Source organism: Podarcis muralis, chromosome 2 (assembly GCF_964188315.1).
Source record: "Podarcis muralis chromosome 2, rPodMur119.hap1.1, whole genome shotgun sequence".
In the NCBI taxonomy this organism is placed as follows: Eukaryota; Metazoa; Chordata; class Lepidosauria; order Squamata; family Lacertidae; genus Podarcis; species Podarcis muralis.
The window spans coordinates 62,220,465-62,237,927 of record NC_135656.1 but is presented as its reverse complement, the minus strand read 5'-3'; the positions used below and the strand labels follow the sequence as shown (position 1 = coordinate 62,237,927).

General features: G+C 43.2%; 1 protein-coding gene across 3 annotated transcripts in view; it reads left to right on the top strand.

Annotated features, from left to right (window-relative positions):
• The window catches only part of CAMK2A (calcium/calmodulin dependent protein kinase II alpha), a 108,502-nt gene that overhangs the window by 37,810 nt on the left and 53,229 nt on the right, over positions 1 to 17,463 (top strand). For all 3 annotated transcript variants that reach the window (XR_003705248.2, XR_003705250.2, XM_077924613.1), the window contains exon 3: positions 12,522 to 12,581. Coding sequence is in view for 1 of the 3 variants with exons in the window: in XM_077924613.1 (XP_077780739.1) it covers positions 12,522 to 12,581 (60 nt within the window). In the remaining 2 variants the exon portion in view is untranslated. The remainder of the gene's footprint in view (positions 1 to 12,521; positions 12,582 to 17,463) is intronic.

Below are 17,463 nucleotides of genomic sequence, written 5' to 3'. Positions count from 1 at the left end.
TGCATGTGAGCTCTTAGCACAGATGCATGATAGTGGGTTGTGTGCTAAAACTTGCTCCACAAGTAGATAGATGCTACAGAAAACCTGGTCACGTGGATTTCTGTATCCTGGCAACCATGTTGGAAATAGTTTTCAGTATCCACCCAACAGCTTTTCTATATATTTTAGGGCTGTTTCACACAGAGGTAAACCAAGGTTGCTACTGAGAGCATGCTTTCAGGGTCAAATTTTATCCAGGCAACCTTTCTCATAATGTTGCCCAGATGCTGCATACATATTCTGAATCAAAATAAGAAAATGAAAATGTCTCAGATGTTGGTTTTACTGAAAGCTTCAAATCTAGTCATTTAAAACCATCCCATTTTAATTTCAGAGAGCTTTTGTATCATGCTTTATACCTATGTGTTGTAAACTGCTTGTGTGCGCAGCAGTGAAGAGGAGGGCAAAAATTAATAATCACAACAACAACATTAGGAGGGAGAAGCAGTCATACGAAGGTCCTTGATCAGTATGCTTGTGTGGCATTGTGTTTGTAGGCATTGCTTACAATACCTAGAGATGTAATGTATGGAGTTGGCCCTGAAAAGGTAAGCAAATCAAACCCATAACAACATATTATTATCACCAAATATAATCCATTCTGCATCAGTCTGGTGTGGATTCTGGGGCCCAATGTGACGGCCAGATCTATTCTAGTTGGACCACTAAGGCTGCATCTATATCCACTTATATGGGAATACGCCACATTGAACAGGGTAGGACTTACTTTTGTGTATGTGAGGTTTGTGCTGAACAGCTGCTAGTCTGTACATGCCTACTGAGAAGTAAGCCCCATTGAGTCCCATTACTCCTAGGGAAGTGTGCGTAGGATTGTAGCTTTAGTCTCCAGAGTTATTGTACCTCCTCCTTTCTTAAATTCGTGTTCCATTTTACTTTGTTGTTGTTTAGTCGTATAGTCGTGTCCGACTCTTCGTGACCCCATGAACCAGAGCACACCAGGCACTTCTGTCTTCCACTGCCTCCCACAGTTTGGTCAAACCATTTTACTGAGTGTCTCCTAATTTCCCTTTGTACCTTTTCAGTTTTAAGAAGAGCTGGATCTGTTCTGGCCGTCTCCTCCACACTAACTGCTGCTCCTTCTTTTCTCTCATTTCATAGTGACAGATTGCAATAGCACAAACAGAAGGAGAGGTTGCTTTGAGGAAGAAGGAGACATTCATTTAGCATTTCAGTCCATATGACAGGAGATGGGTAAAAGCAAGGGAAAGGTTTATAACTGTCTGGTTCTGGCTCTTTCCAGATCCCTTATATGGGGCTGATGAGCTCAAAGTATTCTGCAGACAGTGATGTAGAGACTCCATATACTTCTCTCCCACATGTACCTTGGGTAGACATACATGCGGACTGGGGGTGGTATTCAACTAAATAATTGCACTCATGGAAGGACTGCTGCTAGTGTAATGGGACTTTTTCTCCTCTGGTGTGGGTCCATGTTTCTGAGATAGGTTGTCACAAATAAATAGATTTTTTGCAATAAAAGAAAAAATAAAACAAATAAATTCATATTTGTTAAGCACCAGCTTGTCTCAGATTGTTTCTGATGTTCCCAAGAGACAATGATGTCTACTTAGGACGGTATTGGTGCTTAAGGTTAGAAACAGGACACATAGTGTTATTTATGTATGCAATTACTTATTACATTTTTAAACCACCCTTCATGTGAAGATCAAAAAGAGGTTTACAGTATAAAAACACAAAAAATGCATACCATAATAACCAACAATAACAATACCCCCCCAAAAAAGTTCATTGTGTTCTGCACGCTCTACTTCCCCAAACAGTGAGAAGTTCCAGAGGCAGAGTTGGCTTGCTTTGGAGGAGAAAGCTGTGAACACTTACTGTGGTTATGTTACATTTTGTTTATTTCACTACCACACAAGTATAGCAAAAATGCAAGTTAGCAGCATGTGCACTCCCACCAGCAGATCTGTTACCTCACTTCAGGTTTTCAGACAGAGGCATCCAAGATGCTCTCAGCTTTTCAGCTAGACTCATCTTCATCCACTCACACTTTATCCAGGGAGAGGGTTCACTTCTCAAAGTTCTGATAGCAAACACTCAAGAGAGATAATCCCATTAGTTCCCGTTGAGATAAAGCCTGCGCCCCACTTACCAGTGCAAACCCCCTAGTGATAGACCTGTTCTAAAGTGAGCCCAGAGAACTTGGAACTTACTCAGTATGTCAGAGAAAAGGTATGTCTGGTTCAGTAGTGGGAGGACTTCTCTTTGCTGAGTGCTACCTTCACTTGGCTGTAACCTGTCAGGGGATGCATGCCAGAACCCAAAGTGTGTGACATTTACAGGACTGCAGTTTTGCAGAGCCATCTTTCCCTCCATCTATCTGACCACCTTGGGTACCTTCTCACATGTTAACACGGGAGCTCCTGGTTCCCTGCCAGTGGCTCTAGTCCAACAGAGTATAGACCTCCAACAGCAGGTGCAAAAGGAAGAAGCAGAGTTCTTGATTCCCTGCATGTGTTAGGACAATCTTTTAGCAGCCTAAGGTTTAAGGGCAGTCTAAGCAGAAGGGTAGACATTCTTCTGCCTTTCATGAATGCCATTGCCCCCTCTTGAGTAAGAATTAAGAATAAGAATAAGAATAACCATTTTATTATTTATACCCCACCCATCTGGCTGGATTGCCCTTCGAGCCAGACATCTGCCACACATGAATCAACTGTTTGCAGTTGAAACTAGGCCTGTGTTTCAAGAGATATCCTGTAGAGCCTCCTGGCTATTCCCCCCCCCCCCTGCCCCAGCTTCCAGCTTGCGATTGTATAGAAGGGTTACATTTCTCACATCGCTTTCAGTATTAAGGGAAGGAAGGAAATACCTCTGTATAAAAGGGCAGAGTGGGAGGATAAAATTCCCTGCCTCTTTGTTCCCTGGCTGTGAAGGTAAAATGAAATGCTTAGCGATCACTTCTTTGCAAAACAGGAGAGTGAGATCTCACCTGCCAGTCACAGTTAAAAGAACAGGTGCACCTCCCCCCCCCACCCCCAGCTATCTACAATGGCAGTAACACCCTGCTGTTTGCAGCTTTTGTACTTAAGGCAGGGAGCTTGCTGTGCTTTGTCCACCAGCAAATTTTATTGGCCTGTGACTGCTTCAGGCAGGATGCTGGGGACCACTGATTCCTTGAAGGATGGTTTCCAACTAGGAGAATGACCAGGCTTATTAACTACGAACCCCAACAAACCAGGCTGGAGTGACCCTCTGGAATCTCTGCAAAATGCATAGTTATAGCATCCTCAGTGTGAGGCAGGAGGGTTTGTTCAGGGGGAGAGTCAGGGTCAAAGCGGAGGAGTGAGCTGCGGTCTGCGGAATCACTCCTACTTGCATGGGCTCTGGGATTTTATCCCCATCATGCGTAGCATAAACAAAATACATTTTTTTCCTGGTTTTATTAAACGGAAGCATTTGCTTTTGGTTTTAGTCAATGGTGGCTTCCCGTATTGTCCAAACCAGAAGGCTGAAATTTGAGACAAATTAGTTTCCAGACAAGCCAATTTCTAACCATGGATTATTAGGCTGACTTGTTGAAACTAATCATGGTTTGTATTAAACCATGATGTGTGCTTACACAAAATGGGGTGCTATTGTTAAATAAGACAAAGAGAAAAGGCCTAAAAATCCTCCTTGCTGGAGGAAGGCAAAGGAAGGAGGACTTCCCAAAGAGCTGTGCTCATTCATATTACACCGAACCCTGGTTTGGTGTGTTATCTAAATGATGCCATTATCTGTCAACCCACCCAAACACTCTTTGTCCCAAATTCTCAGACATTCTGATACAGAAGATGGATCTACTACTGCTACTACTATTACTTTTATTTAAACATAGACAATCTTGCTGATGTTGATAAGTGAGTGACAATTTCCAAACCTTCTGGAAGAACTACAGATTTCACATAACAGTACAGTACTACTACAGGACCCAATGCAAATTCATGCCATGTCATGTGTTTGATATCATAGCACCTCTTGGGCTTTTTTTAAAAGCATGAATAGAATCAATATTACCATGTACAACCAAACACACACTATGTCCTTTCTGAAAAGGAAAAAGGCTCCTCTTGCTGCTCTGCACTGCTCCTTGCTACATCTGAGCATCCACACACATTCCGTTCACACAGTGATCATTATTTCCTGTTGGCTCTCTCAGAAACTGAAGGAGGATACTTTCTTCTTTCACAATAGAACAAGTGGAGTTTGCAGCAAACCCACACAGGATGGCAACTGGAGTTAAATACTGTACAGCAAACAGCCATCCAACTTGTTGGAAATGACATGGCAACAGCAGAACAAAACATATTGTTCTGCCGTGCCGCTTGGTCAGGGGGCTTGAAGAAACATCCCTCTCTAGAAATAAAAAGCATTTTAAAGGATTCAAAGCAATTCACACATTTATAATCGGCGTGGGAAATGGTTGGCCTGCCAACGGTTGCTGAACCACAGGTCCCATCATCCATAGCTATTTGTCATGCCTGCTGGGACTGATGGGAGTTATAGTTCAGCCAAAATTGGTGGGCCAAAGGTTTCCCATAACTCCTTTATGACAGCCCTGGGTAGTATCACATTGTTATTTGCACATTGTAGGTGGGGTAGCTGAGAGAGTTATTAGGTGCCTAAAGCCACCTAACAACCGCATGTAAACCTGAGCCAAGTCCACAACATTGGGTTTACCCCAAGATAAGCCTATTCAGGCATTATATGCCTGAACAGGAAATATGAACACAACCAGTTCCTGGCATTTCCAGGTAGGACTAGCAACTACCATGCTTTCAGACCAGGCCTTGGGCAGAGTTTAAGCTGAATACAACCACACCAAACATTTAAAGCACTTGACTTCCTCCCAAAAGCACATTTTCAGGCTGTGTGGCGCCCAAAAACGTTCATTTTTGGGCACCGTGTGAGATCTCACACTGAAAAAACTGCGGCACACGTCATGTGACTCACCTGAGAGCTCATCCCAGAAGGTGTGTGTCCCAGTTTTGGCTCCAGAAAAGCTGGACGGTATGCAGCCATGGCAGGAGCCTCCCCTATTAGTGTAGACAGTTGTGAGCTGGACCAACCAGTGCTTCTACTCAGTATAAGTCTGTTTCCTATTTTTCCTTCATTCCTTGAGAAGGATATGGTTGGCACACGCCAATAACTCTGACGCAATTGGAAATACATGGACAGACGTCACAGGGAAGAAAGCTTTCTCTTGTGATGCTCAACCATTCTTTGCGACGTTTTGTCAGCCAAAAGAGGAACATTTGTTCCTATGCTAGGTGAGAGGTGTACTCCTTAGGACACTGTGAGTGGTATAAGCAAGCTGATTCCCTCCTTGGCAGCTGACAGAACCCACTTGAGAATTTTAGGAACCTACACTTAATTTGTATTTATGTACCACTTAGGGATTATTCATTTCTTTTTTTAAAAAGTACTACAAATGTGCATCGAATGCGACCTTGTATTTAAGCACTCACTGCTGGCAACAAGGAATTGCATGGAGGGTCGGCAGAGGGTGAGTAGAGAGCCTAGCCTCCCCTCTGTGCCCTGCATAAAAAACAAGTGGGTTGCCAAAGGAGGGGAAAGCCCCTCTTCTCCACACTCAGTGTAGAAATTGCAGTGGGTACAGGAGCCCTTCTGTGTTCCTTTGACAGCACTAAGCAGGCTAGTAGGAATTTCTGCGGGATTGAATGGACTTATTTACAAGGTTGACCTAGTGCTACATGCATGGGTCCTTTCAGTCTCAGGGATGGCATTTCATCACGGGGCAACCTTCCAAGGACTTCGTGCCAGTGGTGGGCGGGACCAGAGGCAAAAATGGGTGGAGCAACAGGTGGCACTCTTTTGCCTTGAAACACTAAAAGCCAGATGTTTCTACATACGCTCACCCACTACCCAGCACTCACATCTTTTATCCTCCATCAAGGCAAACCAGATGAATTATCCCAGTTTAAGATTAGGCATTCCAGCCAGGAAAAAGCATTTGAGGAGAATGCAGAGCAGGGCCCTTGGTAGCCAGGATCGGGGTTTGTGGATTGTGAAGAGTGTCGAAGGTCAAGTACAGTAGGGGAGCTGGGTGAGGAGGGCGAGGTGTTTAGTCCTTGGGCTGTTGCACACTGATCAAATAAAACATTGAGTTGTGCATCAGCAAGATCATTAGATGTGTGTGGGAGGAGGGAATCCAAGGTAGATATCATTTGACCTGTCAAATTGGTACAGTTGCATCTTCGGAACAAATTCAGTACTGAATCAGTACCATTAAGTATGCAGAAATAGACACTGCGCCTCCTCAACCAGTTTATCTTAGAATTAAAGGTTTATTACCCCTCTAGATTGAGGCTGCAATCCTACGCATACAGCATAGTCATATGCATGTTTACTCAACTCATGGTACCTCCTCTGACAGAAGTATGCAGAGAATGGTGGCGACACCTCAACTGCTTACCCGTATTTTTCGCTCTATAAGACACACCAGACCACAAGGCGCACCTAGTTTTTGGAGGAGGAAGACAAGAAAAAAATATTCTGAATCTCAGAAGCCAGAACAGCAAGAGGGATCGCTGCGCAGTGAAAGCAGCAATCCCTCTTGCTGTTCTGGCTTCTGGGATAGCTGCGCAGCCTGCATTCGCTCCATAAGACGCACACACACTTCCCCTTACTTTTTAGGAGGGAAAAAGTGAGTCTTATAGAGGAAAAAATACGGTAAATCCCATTGAAGTCAATGAAGTCAAGATTATTTCCCTTTGCAAGGAACAAGGAGCTCTTGCTGGAAATGGGAAGCCTGTGTGGAGCTCCCCGCTTCCCTCTGCAATGTCTAGTCCAGTTAACCCGACATTTTGACATCGTTACAGTGTGCGTTTCCTCGCTCTTGTTCCACATAATTGGCTGCTGTTGATGGAATTGCAGCCAGAACTATAGCACAGAGAACAAGACTGCCTTATAATGGCTTAGACCATTGATGGCTCTGCAGTCTTTGCCAGCTAGTGGCACCAATGGTATGGACATATTGAAAACTTAAGAGTCGGTGTGGTTTTTCCAGAAAGCAGATTAGAAGAAGAGGTGTAGTGTGCCCATGAGAAGAAGAAAACTGTTGTTGTTGGTTCATTTTTGTTGGTTTGCCTCCTTTGTTTCTTGCACACACACACACCCGCACTCACTGCAAGCATCAGAGACAAAGCAATGGGAGGGAATTGTAAGCGGGGACAACAATGAATTCAATGAGGAGGAGGTGATTTAGGTGGGAAAGATTAAGAGCTGTGTCTATGTCTGCATAGCTTAGCAAGAAAATGCCGCAATGATGAGTCTCTAGATGTAAACGCCAAGGAATGAAAAGGATTATTCAAAGCTTTACATGGCAGGTGCATGAGTAGAAATGCAGTGGAGCCGAATTAGGGGAAATGTTAGCTTTGTATTAGGAAGAGCTGCCTGTCAGACTCAGTGACATTAGCCTGCGGAATCCTTCTTGCATTCAAAGTACCAGAAGCTACAGCATCCTGGAATCCCTCTGTGGCCAGGGAGGCCAGTGCAAAAGGTCTGCTCCATTCTCAATAGCCGCTAAATGCAATGGCTGAGCTGTGCTGTGTTCCAATAATGATGATGAAACACTTGCTTCAGTTGTTGGTGCCTGGTGCAATAAAACACTTTCATAAATGCTAGCAAGGGGAGCACTCTGCTCCCAGGATATTCATTCTATGTACTAAGAAGCCAATAAAATGTAGAGCGATGGGCACAAAGCACTACACTGTAAAATGGAGAGTAACAAATACACGATTCTATATTTCAATGTTCTAGAAAACAACCATTGCTAGTTCAGCTAACAAGGCTCAAGAGTGTTGAAGATATCTGAGAATCTGTGCGCAACTCTTTTAACACTTTTTTTGTTGAGATTGCAAGGTTCACGCTGGTGCTGAGATCCCATGGCTGATATATAATCTTTAATCAAATTAGGAGTATCATTGCCAGTGCCAGGGAGAGGATCGAAGTCAATTCTGTGTGAAGAACCACATTTTATACCCTGCTGTTTTTCATTTTCACAACGCCTTCACAATGCAGAGGGTGAGCCTTGTCGGTAAAAGCCACAGCTTTGTGGTAGGGCTTATGATCTGCATCCATAAAAGTTCAAGGTTCAAGCTTCAGCACCTACAATTAAAGGATGCCTATCATCCAAACTTGTTCAGTTCTTCTCTTTCCTCCTTATGCAGGGAATGTCCTCCAGAACAACTGTGATACCTCTCTTCTCTCTTGATTCAGAACAAGCCTTTGGCTCAATCCCTTAGACCTCATCCCCTATTGAAACTTAGGGCCCATCCACACTCCCATTTGCCCCTTGATTTCAAGTGATTTCAAGTCATAGGTCCAAGAGGCTGTTGTTGTTGTCCTGCCGCTTTCTCTGGGAAAACCTGCTGTTTACTACAGAACCAGGAGAACCAACAATTAGGTTTTCTGCAGTATAAAGCAACTTTCTATAGTCATAAATGGAAACTGTTCCTGAGGAAGGTAAAAGCACAGGTGCCTTGTAGGGAGGGCCCTATGACAGACAAATCTGGGACTGCCACAAAGCTCAAGGAGCAAATTCTGTGGAACATCAAGTTCCCGCCAGAAAGGTGATTGCTCACAATCCTTTTTACTACTGATGTGAGGCCAATATGTTTTTGCTCCTGAGGTGTGTCGCGAGGGTGAGCATAGGCAAAACGGTGAAGTTCTACGACTTCATGTTCTTTCAGATGTGTTTGTGCAAGCACAGTGATTCCTGCATACTCAAGAGTGTGGCGGTTTTGTGGATTTATTTACAGTGGTACCTCGAGTTACAAACGCCTCAGGTTCCAAACGCTTCAGGTTACAAACTCTGCTAACCTGGAAGAGTTACCTCAAGTTGAGAACTTTGCCCCAGGATGAGAACGGAAATCGTGTGCCAGCGGCGCAGCGGCAGCAAGAGCCCCCATTAGCGAAAGCACTCCTCTAGTTAAGAACAGTTTCAGGTTAAGAACAGACCTCCGGAATGAATTAAGTTCATAACTAGAGGTACCACTGTATAAGATTTCTTACCCGCCCTTCAACCATAAGGCCCCAGGGCAGGTTCCAACAATACCATATGATTAGACCCTACCAAGTGTCCCTATTTTCCAGGGACAGTCCTGGATTTACAGAAGATGTCCCAGTTTCTGGTTTGATCCCAGAATGTCCTGCTTTTTCTTAGGAATGTCCCTAGTTTCATTTCAGAAATGTTGGGATTTATTGAGTTATGTGACCCCCAAGCCAAGGAGATAAGTAACTACACAGCCATTAGAAGCAGCGTTAGAAACTGAGATATGAAAGCTAGGAGCTAAATGGCACCTTAAACCTAGGATATGGGCGCGACAATGGAATGTCTAGGTGCACTTTTTTAATAACAAGAATACAAAGCTGAAAATGAATGAACTGCAGCTCAAATCTTATGCTCGTTTTTCACGTGGTCTAGTCTTTTCCCTGCCCACCCCTCTAATATTCTTAAGAGGATCTCTTATCCAGTCTTCAGAGTGTGGCTGGAATTGGGGAGGCAGAAAAAGGTCCTCCTTTCCTTCCACTCTGTGGACAAGCCCTGGATTCTCCCTCCACCCCCTTAAAGGTAAAGGTAAAGGTACCCCTGCCCGTACGGGCCAGTCTTGCCAGACTCTGGGGTTGTGCGCCCATCTCACTCTATAGGCCGGGGGGCCAGCGCTGTCCGCAGACACTTCCGGGTCACGTGGCCAGCGTGACAAGCTGCATCTGGCGAGCCAGCGCAGCACACGGAACGCCGTTTACCTTCCCGCTAGTAAGCGGTCCCTATTTATCTACTTGCACCCAGGGGTGCTTTCGAACTGCTAGGTTGGCAGGCGCTGGGACCGAGCAACGGGAGCGCACCCCGCTGCAGGGATTCGAACTGCCGACCTTTCGATCGGCAAGTCCTAGTTGCTGAGGCTTTAACCCACAGCGCCACCCGCGTCCCTCTATCCACCCCCTTACCTTCATATAAATATATCTTTTGGGCACCACAATTAACACATATTAAAGGCCTATACAACTGATGGCAGAGACATGCACCTTGAGTGTCCAGTTCGCAAACTTAAGACTTAAGCGTTGTTCAGTGATCCCACTCCAAAGTTTGTTTTGATTTTAAGCATCACTGTGACAGTCTGAGGTAGATAACACTTTAACATGCGCTGCTTAAGCCATCATAACTAACTGGCTTATATATTTCAAATTCAAAGCACATCATACATTAAAAGTACATTTAACAAGGCAACTAACACCTAAACAAAATATGTTGGGTTGAAAAGAAAAGAAAGTTTACAGGTCCCCAATCCATGCATGTTTTACTTGGGAGGAAGGCCCATTGAACTTGGTTGGGATTTACTTCCTAGTAACAGTGGCAATTTTAATCTGAAATTTTAGGTGCAGTACTGCGCCCAGAGCTCAGAAACTGCTTGCATTTATGAAATTCCCTGTAGCAAAATGCGCCTAGAACAATGGGAGTTTTGAATGCTGATTACAAGACATCTGAAGGCAGCTCTGTATAGGGAAGTTTTTAAATGTTTAATTTCTAGTATGTTTTTATATACGTTGAAAGAAGGCCAGAGTAGCTGGGGCAACCCAGTCAGATGGGTGGGGTGTAAATAATAAAATGAGGGTGATGATGGAATGGGACACCCTTATTTTCATCAGAGAAATGTTGGAGGGTATGTATTATTTAAAACAAAGGAAGTAATTCCAAACAAAAGCAGCACAGTGTAGGTTAAACAAAAACAGAAGAGGCCCGTCCTACAAAAATATATGAATTGTCAGAGGCCAGAGGCCTGTGTGTGTGTTCAGAGTACAGGGGAATGTATACAACAGGTACGCTAGATGCCCCTCTGTGGGGAGGGAATCTGACAATTCAGAAGCTGCCACGAGGCAAAAGAACACCAAGGAAGAATTAAGCTTGCTTTTCTTATTGCCATATGCCTGTTGGGATAGGCAGGCTAAAAGAAAACAGCAGTGAGAGATCTGTGCTGTGCTCGCACATACATAGCCATTCATGGTCTGCTGGAGCTTGTTAAGCTTTTGATGTTTGGCACCTCTGGCGGAGTGTGAGACTGTTGTCCCCAAGCTCCGAGGCACATTTGCAACACAATGGGGAACAGGCAGCAGAAAGTTCACACTGCTGGATTCCTCATATCTTACTTCAACACAAACCTAATTGTGTGTGTTTATCTCAAGAAAGAGGCTGAGAGAAAGGGGACAAGTGGTGCTTTGTACTAGGAAGGTGAGCAAGGAAAATGGGAGGTGGGGATATAGAGAGGCACATGGCTGCTACATCAGAACAAAACTGAGCTAGACATTTAGGCTGTTTGTTTGCAGGACGCTATATTCAACCAGCAGTCAGTGAGCTTGCTAGGGAAGAACTCACATTTGTAAAATCAGTCTTGGCCAAGAGACCCTTATTTTTAAATGTAAATGCCAAAAGAAAAGGTTTCCCCACTCCCACTATCTGCAAATGAAGTTGTGCAGTGGGTATTTCCACTCACTCACCCTCCTTTGTTAAAAATCTTGTTGCTATTGATGCGAGCCCTGCCTGCTATAATGCAAAATAACTCCACAGTTTTGTGTGGCTTGATCCTGAATGAGTTGAAAGTAGCCAGTACTGGTTTGACTTGTGTTTTAAAGACGTGCCTTTGAGGTTGTTTACCCTTTACCTTTGAGGTTGTGATTTCTGCTTTTTAGGGGGTTGGACTAGGTGACTCTGTGGGCCCCCTCCAGCTGTACAATTCTGTGAGGTGCCAGGGGTTACAGCTACCTGCAGAATCAGAGGATAATTTGTTTTTTGATGACTATCAATTCTCATTGTCCTGACTGCTTACTTGCATTTTTTGTGTGTGTTGCAGATAAACATATATTACAAAAGGTGTAATCTCATTGAAAGGAAGTAAGCACTATGACACTGTCCCTGGAACTTCTTGTCCCTTGGGGAAGTGGCACAAGCAGAAGCGTATTATAAATTAGCATTAATTTTTAACAGTGGAATGTAACACTTGTCAGCTCTAGCTTAGTTTCAAGGTACTTGTGGATATTGCCAAGATATCATTCCTATATCATTTTTTCCTAGAGTTCAAGGAAGTAATTTTATTTTCATACAAAATAATCATTTCCAAGTTGGTCATAGAAGGGCTTTTGGGTGAATAGCCACTAAGTGGATGGGTGGGTGATTTAGATTTCTTAAGGACATTAAAGGTTGACAATTCTGACAGAGGCTGGAAAAGTTTGCCTCAACAATTCTATAGGTACGTGCCCCTTAGCTGAATATTTAGATAACTTTTGTTAAATTATCCCAAGTTCTTATTGCTGCTTGGATTTGCATGCTATAAATCCCAGAGGAATAATATGGAGAGCTAATGGCTAGCCTACAATCAGCTGAGGATAGCATGCATGCTGCTCTTTCAGACACACTGATTTGTTGGCATCTTTCCCTACAGATCATCAGAAGCTGGAACGAGAGGCTCGGATCTGCCGTCTCCTGAAGCATCCTAATATAGGTAGGGAAGAATCCTCACCTCTCTTTGGGATAATGAGTCCATTCATCTGATGGGAATGTGTCAACTCCAGCGTTTGTTCCATGAAAGTTGAGGGTCACCTGTATTTTACTTTTTGGTATGGAACAGCATTCCATCATGTGAACCTCCCTTCTCAGTCTGATGTGGTACAGTCCTGAAAGATGATGACTAGGCCTCACTCTAGGTTTGAGGGGTCCCTGAGCAAAGTGTCATTTGGTGGGCCCTTCCTCTGTAAACAGACATGCCTGTTTCTAGTACCATCTCAGTGCAGCTGGGTCGAGAACCCCTTTTGATGTCCCACAAAACCCCAGATCAATGGCAGGTCTGGGTATTGCGGTAAAGTAAAAGAGCGACTAGATACGGTTTGCAGTGGCCAAGATTTTTGGTCTTGGGGATGTGGTAAGCATCAGCAGTGGGCCCTATGAAGGTGATCAAGGATACCTGCCTGTATCCCCAAGGATGCTAGCCCTGCCTGTATGAACTGTTTTCCTGTTTATGGGACTTTCTTTCAAACATCAGTTCAGAGGGGTGGGGGTACCAACTTGAATAAAATATTGCAGTGGCCCAGGTATGCCCTGCCCCACACAATCAATCACGTGATGCAGTGCATGCACACCATTTGAATGGCAATGACCATCATCTTTGGGGGGCTCCAGCCCCCTCAAATATTTTATTGCGGGGCTGAAGCCCCCACAGCCCCTAGGAGTTGGCTCCTATCCAGAGGGGTGTAGCCAACTAAGTTCTAATCAGAGTAGACCACTGAAATTAACGAACCTAAGTTTGTCATTTCTATTGATTTCAAGGGGTCTGCTCTGATCAGCATTGGATACAATCCAGATTTCCCCACTTAGTGTTATGCTTGTGGTGACCTAAGTATGATGTTGGCAGCAACTACTTCATGTTATGCCGTGTTCTTTAACCTTGGGTCCCCGTAGGTTGTTGGACTACGAATGATGGGAGTTGCCAAAGACATCAAGGGGGGGGGGGGAATCAACAAAACCATTAAAAGAAGTAGAAGAAAAAGAATAATAAGAATGCTGATTTTAAACTCTTCTCCCCCTCCCATAACTTGATGATTGCTAAAGCACTGCAGTAGTACACCAAAGAAGTCCACAGACACAGGGGACATAGAAAAAAATGTGTCATATTGAAAATTAGGAGGGGAAAAGAAACAAACATATGTTGGACTTGTGGGATCAATGTTGCTTGCTACGAACAATGCCAAAGATACTGTATTCAATAGCTGCGCATCCCATGTATACAGCCATGTTCTACATAGCAGACCCAATAGTAATAAAGCACTACCTGGAGGTGGGGGGGGGGGATTGTATTTCTTAATGACAAGATATTCTGGTTTAAGCTCTGAATAAATATAGAATCTCAGAAGGTGTGGGTTGTATTCAGTGTAGCGCTAAGGGGATTGTTCCACCAGTGCAAGGATTCCTGCTTGTGCAATGAAATGTTCTTTCCCTCTGCTTCCCCTAAATATGTTCTAACCCTCTGGAGCAGATCTGGGGAGGCAAATGCATGGGGAGAGGAGAAGGGAAGAAATTCTGTTGTGCAAGCAGAAATCCTTATGCTCATGAAATACTGTAGCTGAATACCTTCCTGTATCTTTAAAAGAATCTAGTTCCTTTGCCATTAATTAATAAAAACTGCATATTTATTAAGCTACCCTCTGCCCTCAGAAAACCTCAAAGAGCTGGATTATGATGCTGCTAAAAGCAAGAAAAACCAACCAATGACTTTAATTAGCATTGGATCAAATCAAATAGCTGGGCAAAAAAAGAGGGTAAAAATGTACAAAGTAATAATAATCTGCACAGGTAGGTAGCCGTTTTGGTCTGCCGTAGTCGAAACAAACAAACAAACTAAATCCTTCCAGTAGCACCTTAGAGACCAACTAAGTTTGTTATTGGTATGAGCTTTCGTGTGCACGCACACTTCTTCTGATACACACACACATGCACACGAAAGCTCATACCAATAACAAACTTAGTTGGTCTCTAAGGTGCTACTGAAATGATATATTTTTTAAATAATCTGTACAGTTTGGAATAATACCTAAATGGGGCTAATATTGATTTCAGTTTTGTTTTCTATGACTTTTCTGTGTTGGTTGAGTTTTATTTTCTTCTATGCATGATTTTTTTCCAGGTTGTGTTTTTATAATAAATTGCATATATGTTAAAAAATAAACAGACAACTCTCAGAAGCATTAAGTTCAGATTCCTAACACATAGGGGCTAGCTTCTCCTTTAACCAACCAATCTCACTCACAGAACAGAATAGTGATGAAGGTGGGTAGTAGTAGTTATTCTCGATGCATTGATCCATAGCACTGAGAAGTAATTGGATGAATATGTGTCATATGAAAGAAGCAGGCTAGAGGAGAGGGTGGGAGAATTAGCCTCAGAAAGCTAAAGCCATGATGCTGATTTGCTCTGTCATGTTCTTGTGCTCCTAGAGCTGGAGTTGTTCATGACTTGACATTAGCTACCTACCTAATGGGAGTATTTGGGCCTGGCTAACAGACCTTTCCATTATAAGATGGCTATTAGTCAAAGCAGCAGTATCAGCTGCAGAGAACCTGCCGGGCTTTTGTACGCTGCATAAAAGCTAAACACACTTAGCAGCAAGCTTTGGCGCTGTAGGATGATAATCCACACATAGACCAGAATTAACTTATAAGATGGATATTAGCAAAATGAAGATTTGGGGTGAAGGAATGGGACCTCTTTATCATGCTGATTTACCTGGCTCTTTCACATAATGATGATGATGATGTTGGTCTGTCCTTGAAAGCATGGCTTGCTCCCAGTCAGTTAGGGTCTGGGGATGAAAGCAAGTGAGGCACAAGCTGTAAGTCTCACCTTTAAATATTTTTCAATGGCTGCTGAATTTTAGACAAAGCTGCAGTTTATTCTATGTGCAACTGCTTGTGAATAATTCCCAATGAGACTGTCTCCCAAGACATATGCCTTGGACTGCATAGTAGTCTGATTCTTCAACCCTGGACTGCATCCTAACATCCAATGAGAACAAAAAAGATTGTTGGTTGTAGTCCACAAATGGAGGCATGCATATTCACTTCCAGTTGCTACTAAAATCATCCACTTTTAAAAATGCTTTCTCCTCCAGGTGTCTGACATAAAAGGGGAAGCTTTTCGGGTTACTTACCGTACTTTTTTTATAGTAGGAAATGCTTCAGGTTCACCTCCCACTGTGTTTCAGTAATACTGTCCTTTATTAGGAGCTCAAATTCTCCTTGCTTGTTTCCCATAATCTGTGCATTAGTGCATATAACTAAAACGAGCCATTCCCTCCAATTTATTTTCAGGATCACCTTGTCCCATATTTCCCACTCGATCATTTTTATTTGTGCGACTGGCTCCTCTTGTGCCTTTAACAGCAATTTAATAAGCAACAAGCTTTTGAAGCTTTCATGGCAAGGAATCACTAGCACTTGCTAATGTCTACAGATCAAGTGCATAGAACCAGGGCTAGTTTTAAAAAGTTGGCAACCCCATGTGCTGTGTGCATTAAGGCTTCCCATCTTTACTTTTCAGATCACTGACAAACTGACTTCTTACAACTTTAGGCCACCCAAGAACAAAAAAGTCCTCTGGGTGGCTTACAATAATAGTTGAAACTGCCAGATCTACAAATAAGCTGATAAAAACCACAGAATCTTAACACAGCCTCAAAGCACAGTACTTGGTTTATGAACCACAGTCGTTTGCAGGATCCATCCTTCATCCAGAAGCTTGAGTGCAGAATATGTTTGGGTGGAATGTGCTGAACATTCTTGGCTGGTCCTCTTGCCCTCTTTCTGTCTGTAACAGTAGTCTGTTGCCACTGCTCTGATTTCCATCTCACCCTTCCTTCTCTCTCTCTCTCTACACACACACACATGCTCACACACATGGCCCCTGCTTTATAAATGTTTCAGATCATAAAGAGCCTGTCAGGTTCAATCTGTCTTGGGCAAATGCCTGCACAGCAGCGTCAGGTCTCTTTTACATCAGGCAGAACCACAGACTGAGCTGGACCAAGCTGTTACTATGACAACAGAGGCCTTTCCTCTTTCCCCCTCCTTTTCTTTTCCTTGCCCCAACTGAAGGGAGGCTTCTCTAGAGCTAAAAAATAAAAATCCACATAAGAAGAAGACAATGGAGTTTGGGATGCATGTGGGGTAAGAATCAGGTGCTGGAACGACAAAGGAAATGATTCTTTTCTCTTTTACTCCCAATTTTCTTTTCTTTTTGAAGATATTATTATTATTATTATTATTATTATTAGTAGTAGTAGTAGTAGTAGTATTAGCATAATGTTACCCACTAACAAGACCAATGCTGTTTAAATTGAATGTAGACGCCAGCGTGGAAAAACTCATTCTAATGGAAAAGAAATGTAATTTGTCTATTTCTTCAGTGCATATGTCACCACATGCTTATAAAAAGCCTCAGGCTAGCTAGCAGCAATTAAAAACAACCATTAAAAAATCTCAGCAATACAATAAAATTAGTTAAAAATAAACAGCATTGACAATAATGCCATGGCTCCATCTGGCACCGAGTTCAGATCTCTGCCAGGCTATTTTGGTTTGTTCAATACACATTGTGCTACCAGGTGGTTTGTTTTTTAAGGTCATCTCCTATTTTACCAGCAATACTGCTGTTCATTTGCCCAGCAACTCAGTATACATTTCTGAGTGGAAGGCTGTTAAAACAGAGATGTAGAGATAGGAAGAAAAGTGGAAACCCTATTCACGAAATAGATCTTATCACACAATTAAAATATGCAAACTTCTAAAAGAACAACATATCAATATCTGATCTTTTATCCTGTGGTCAGATGGTAA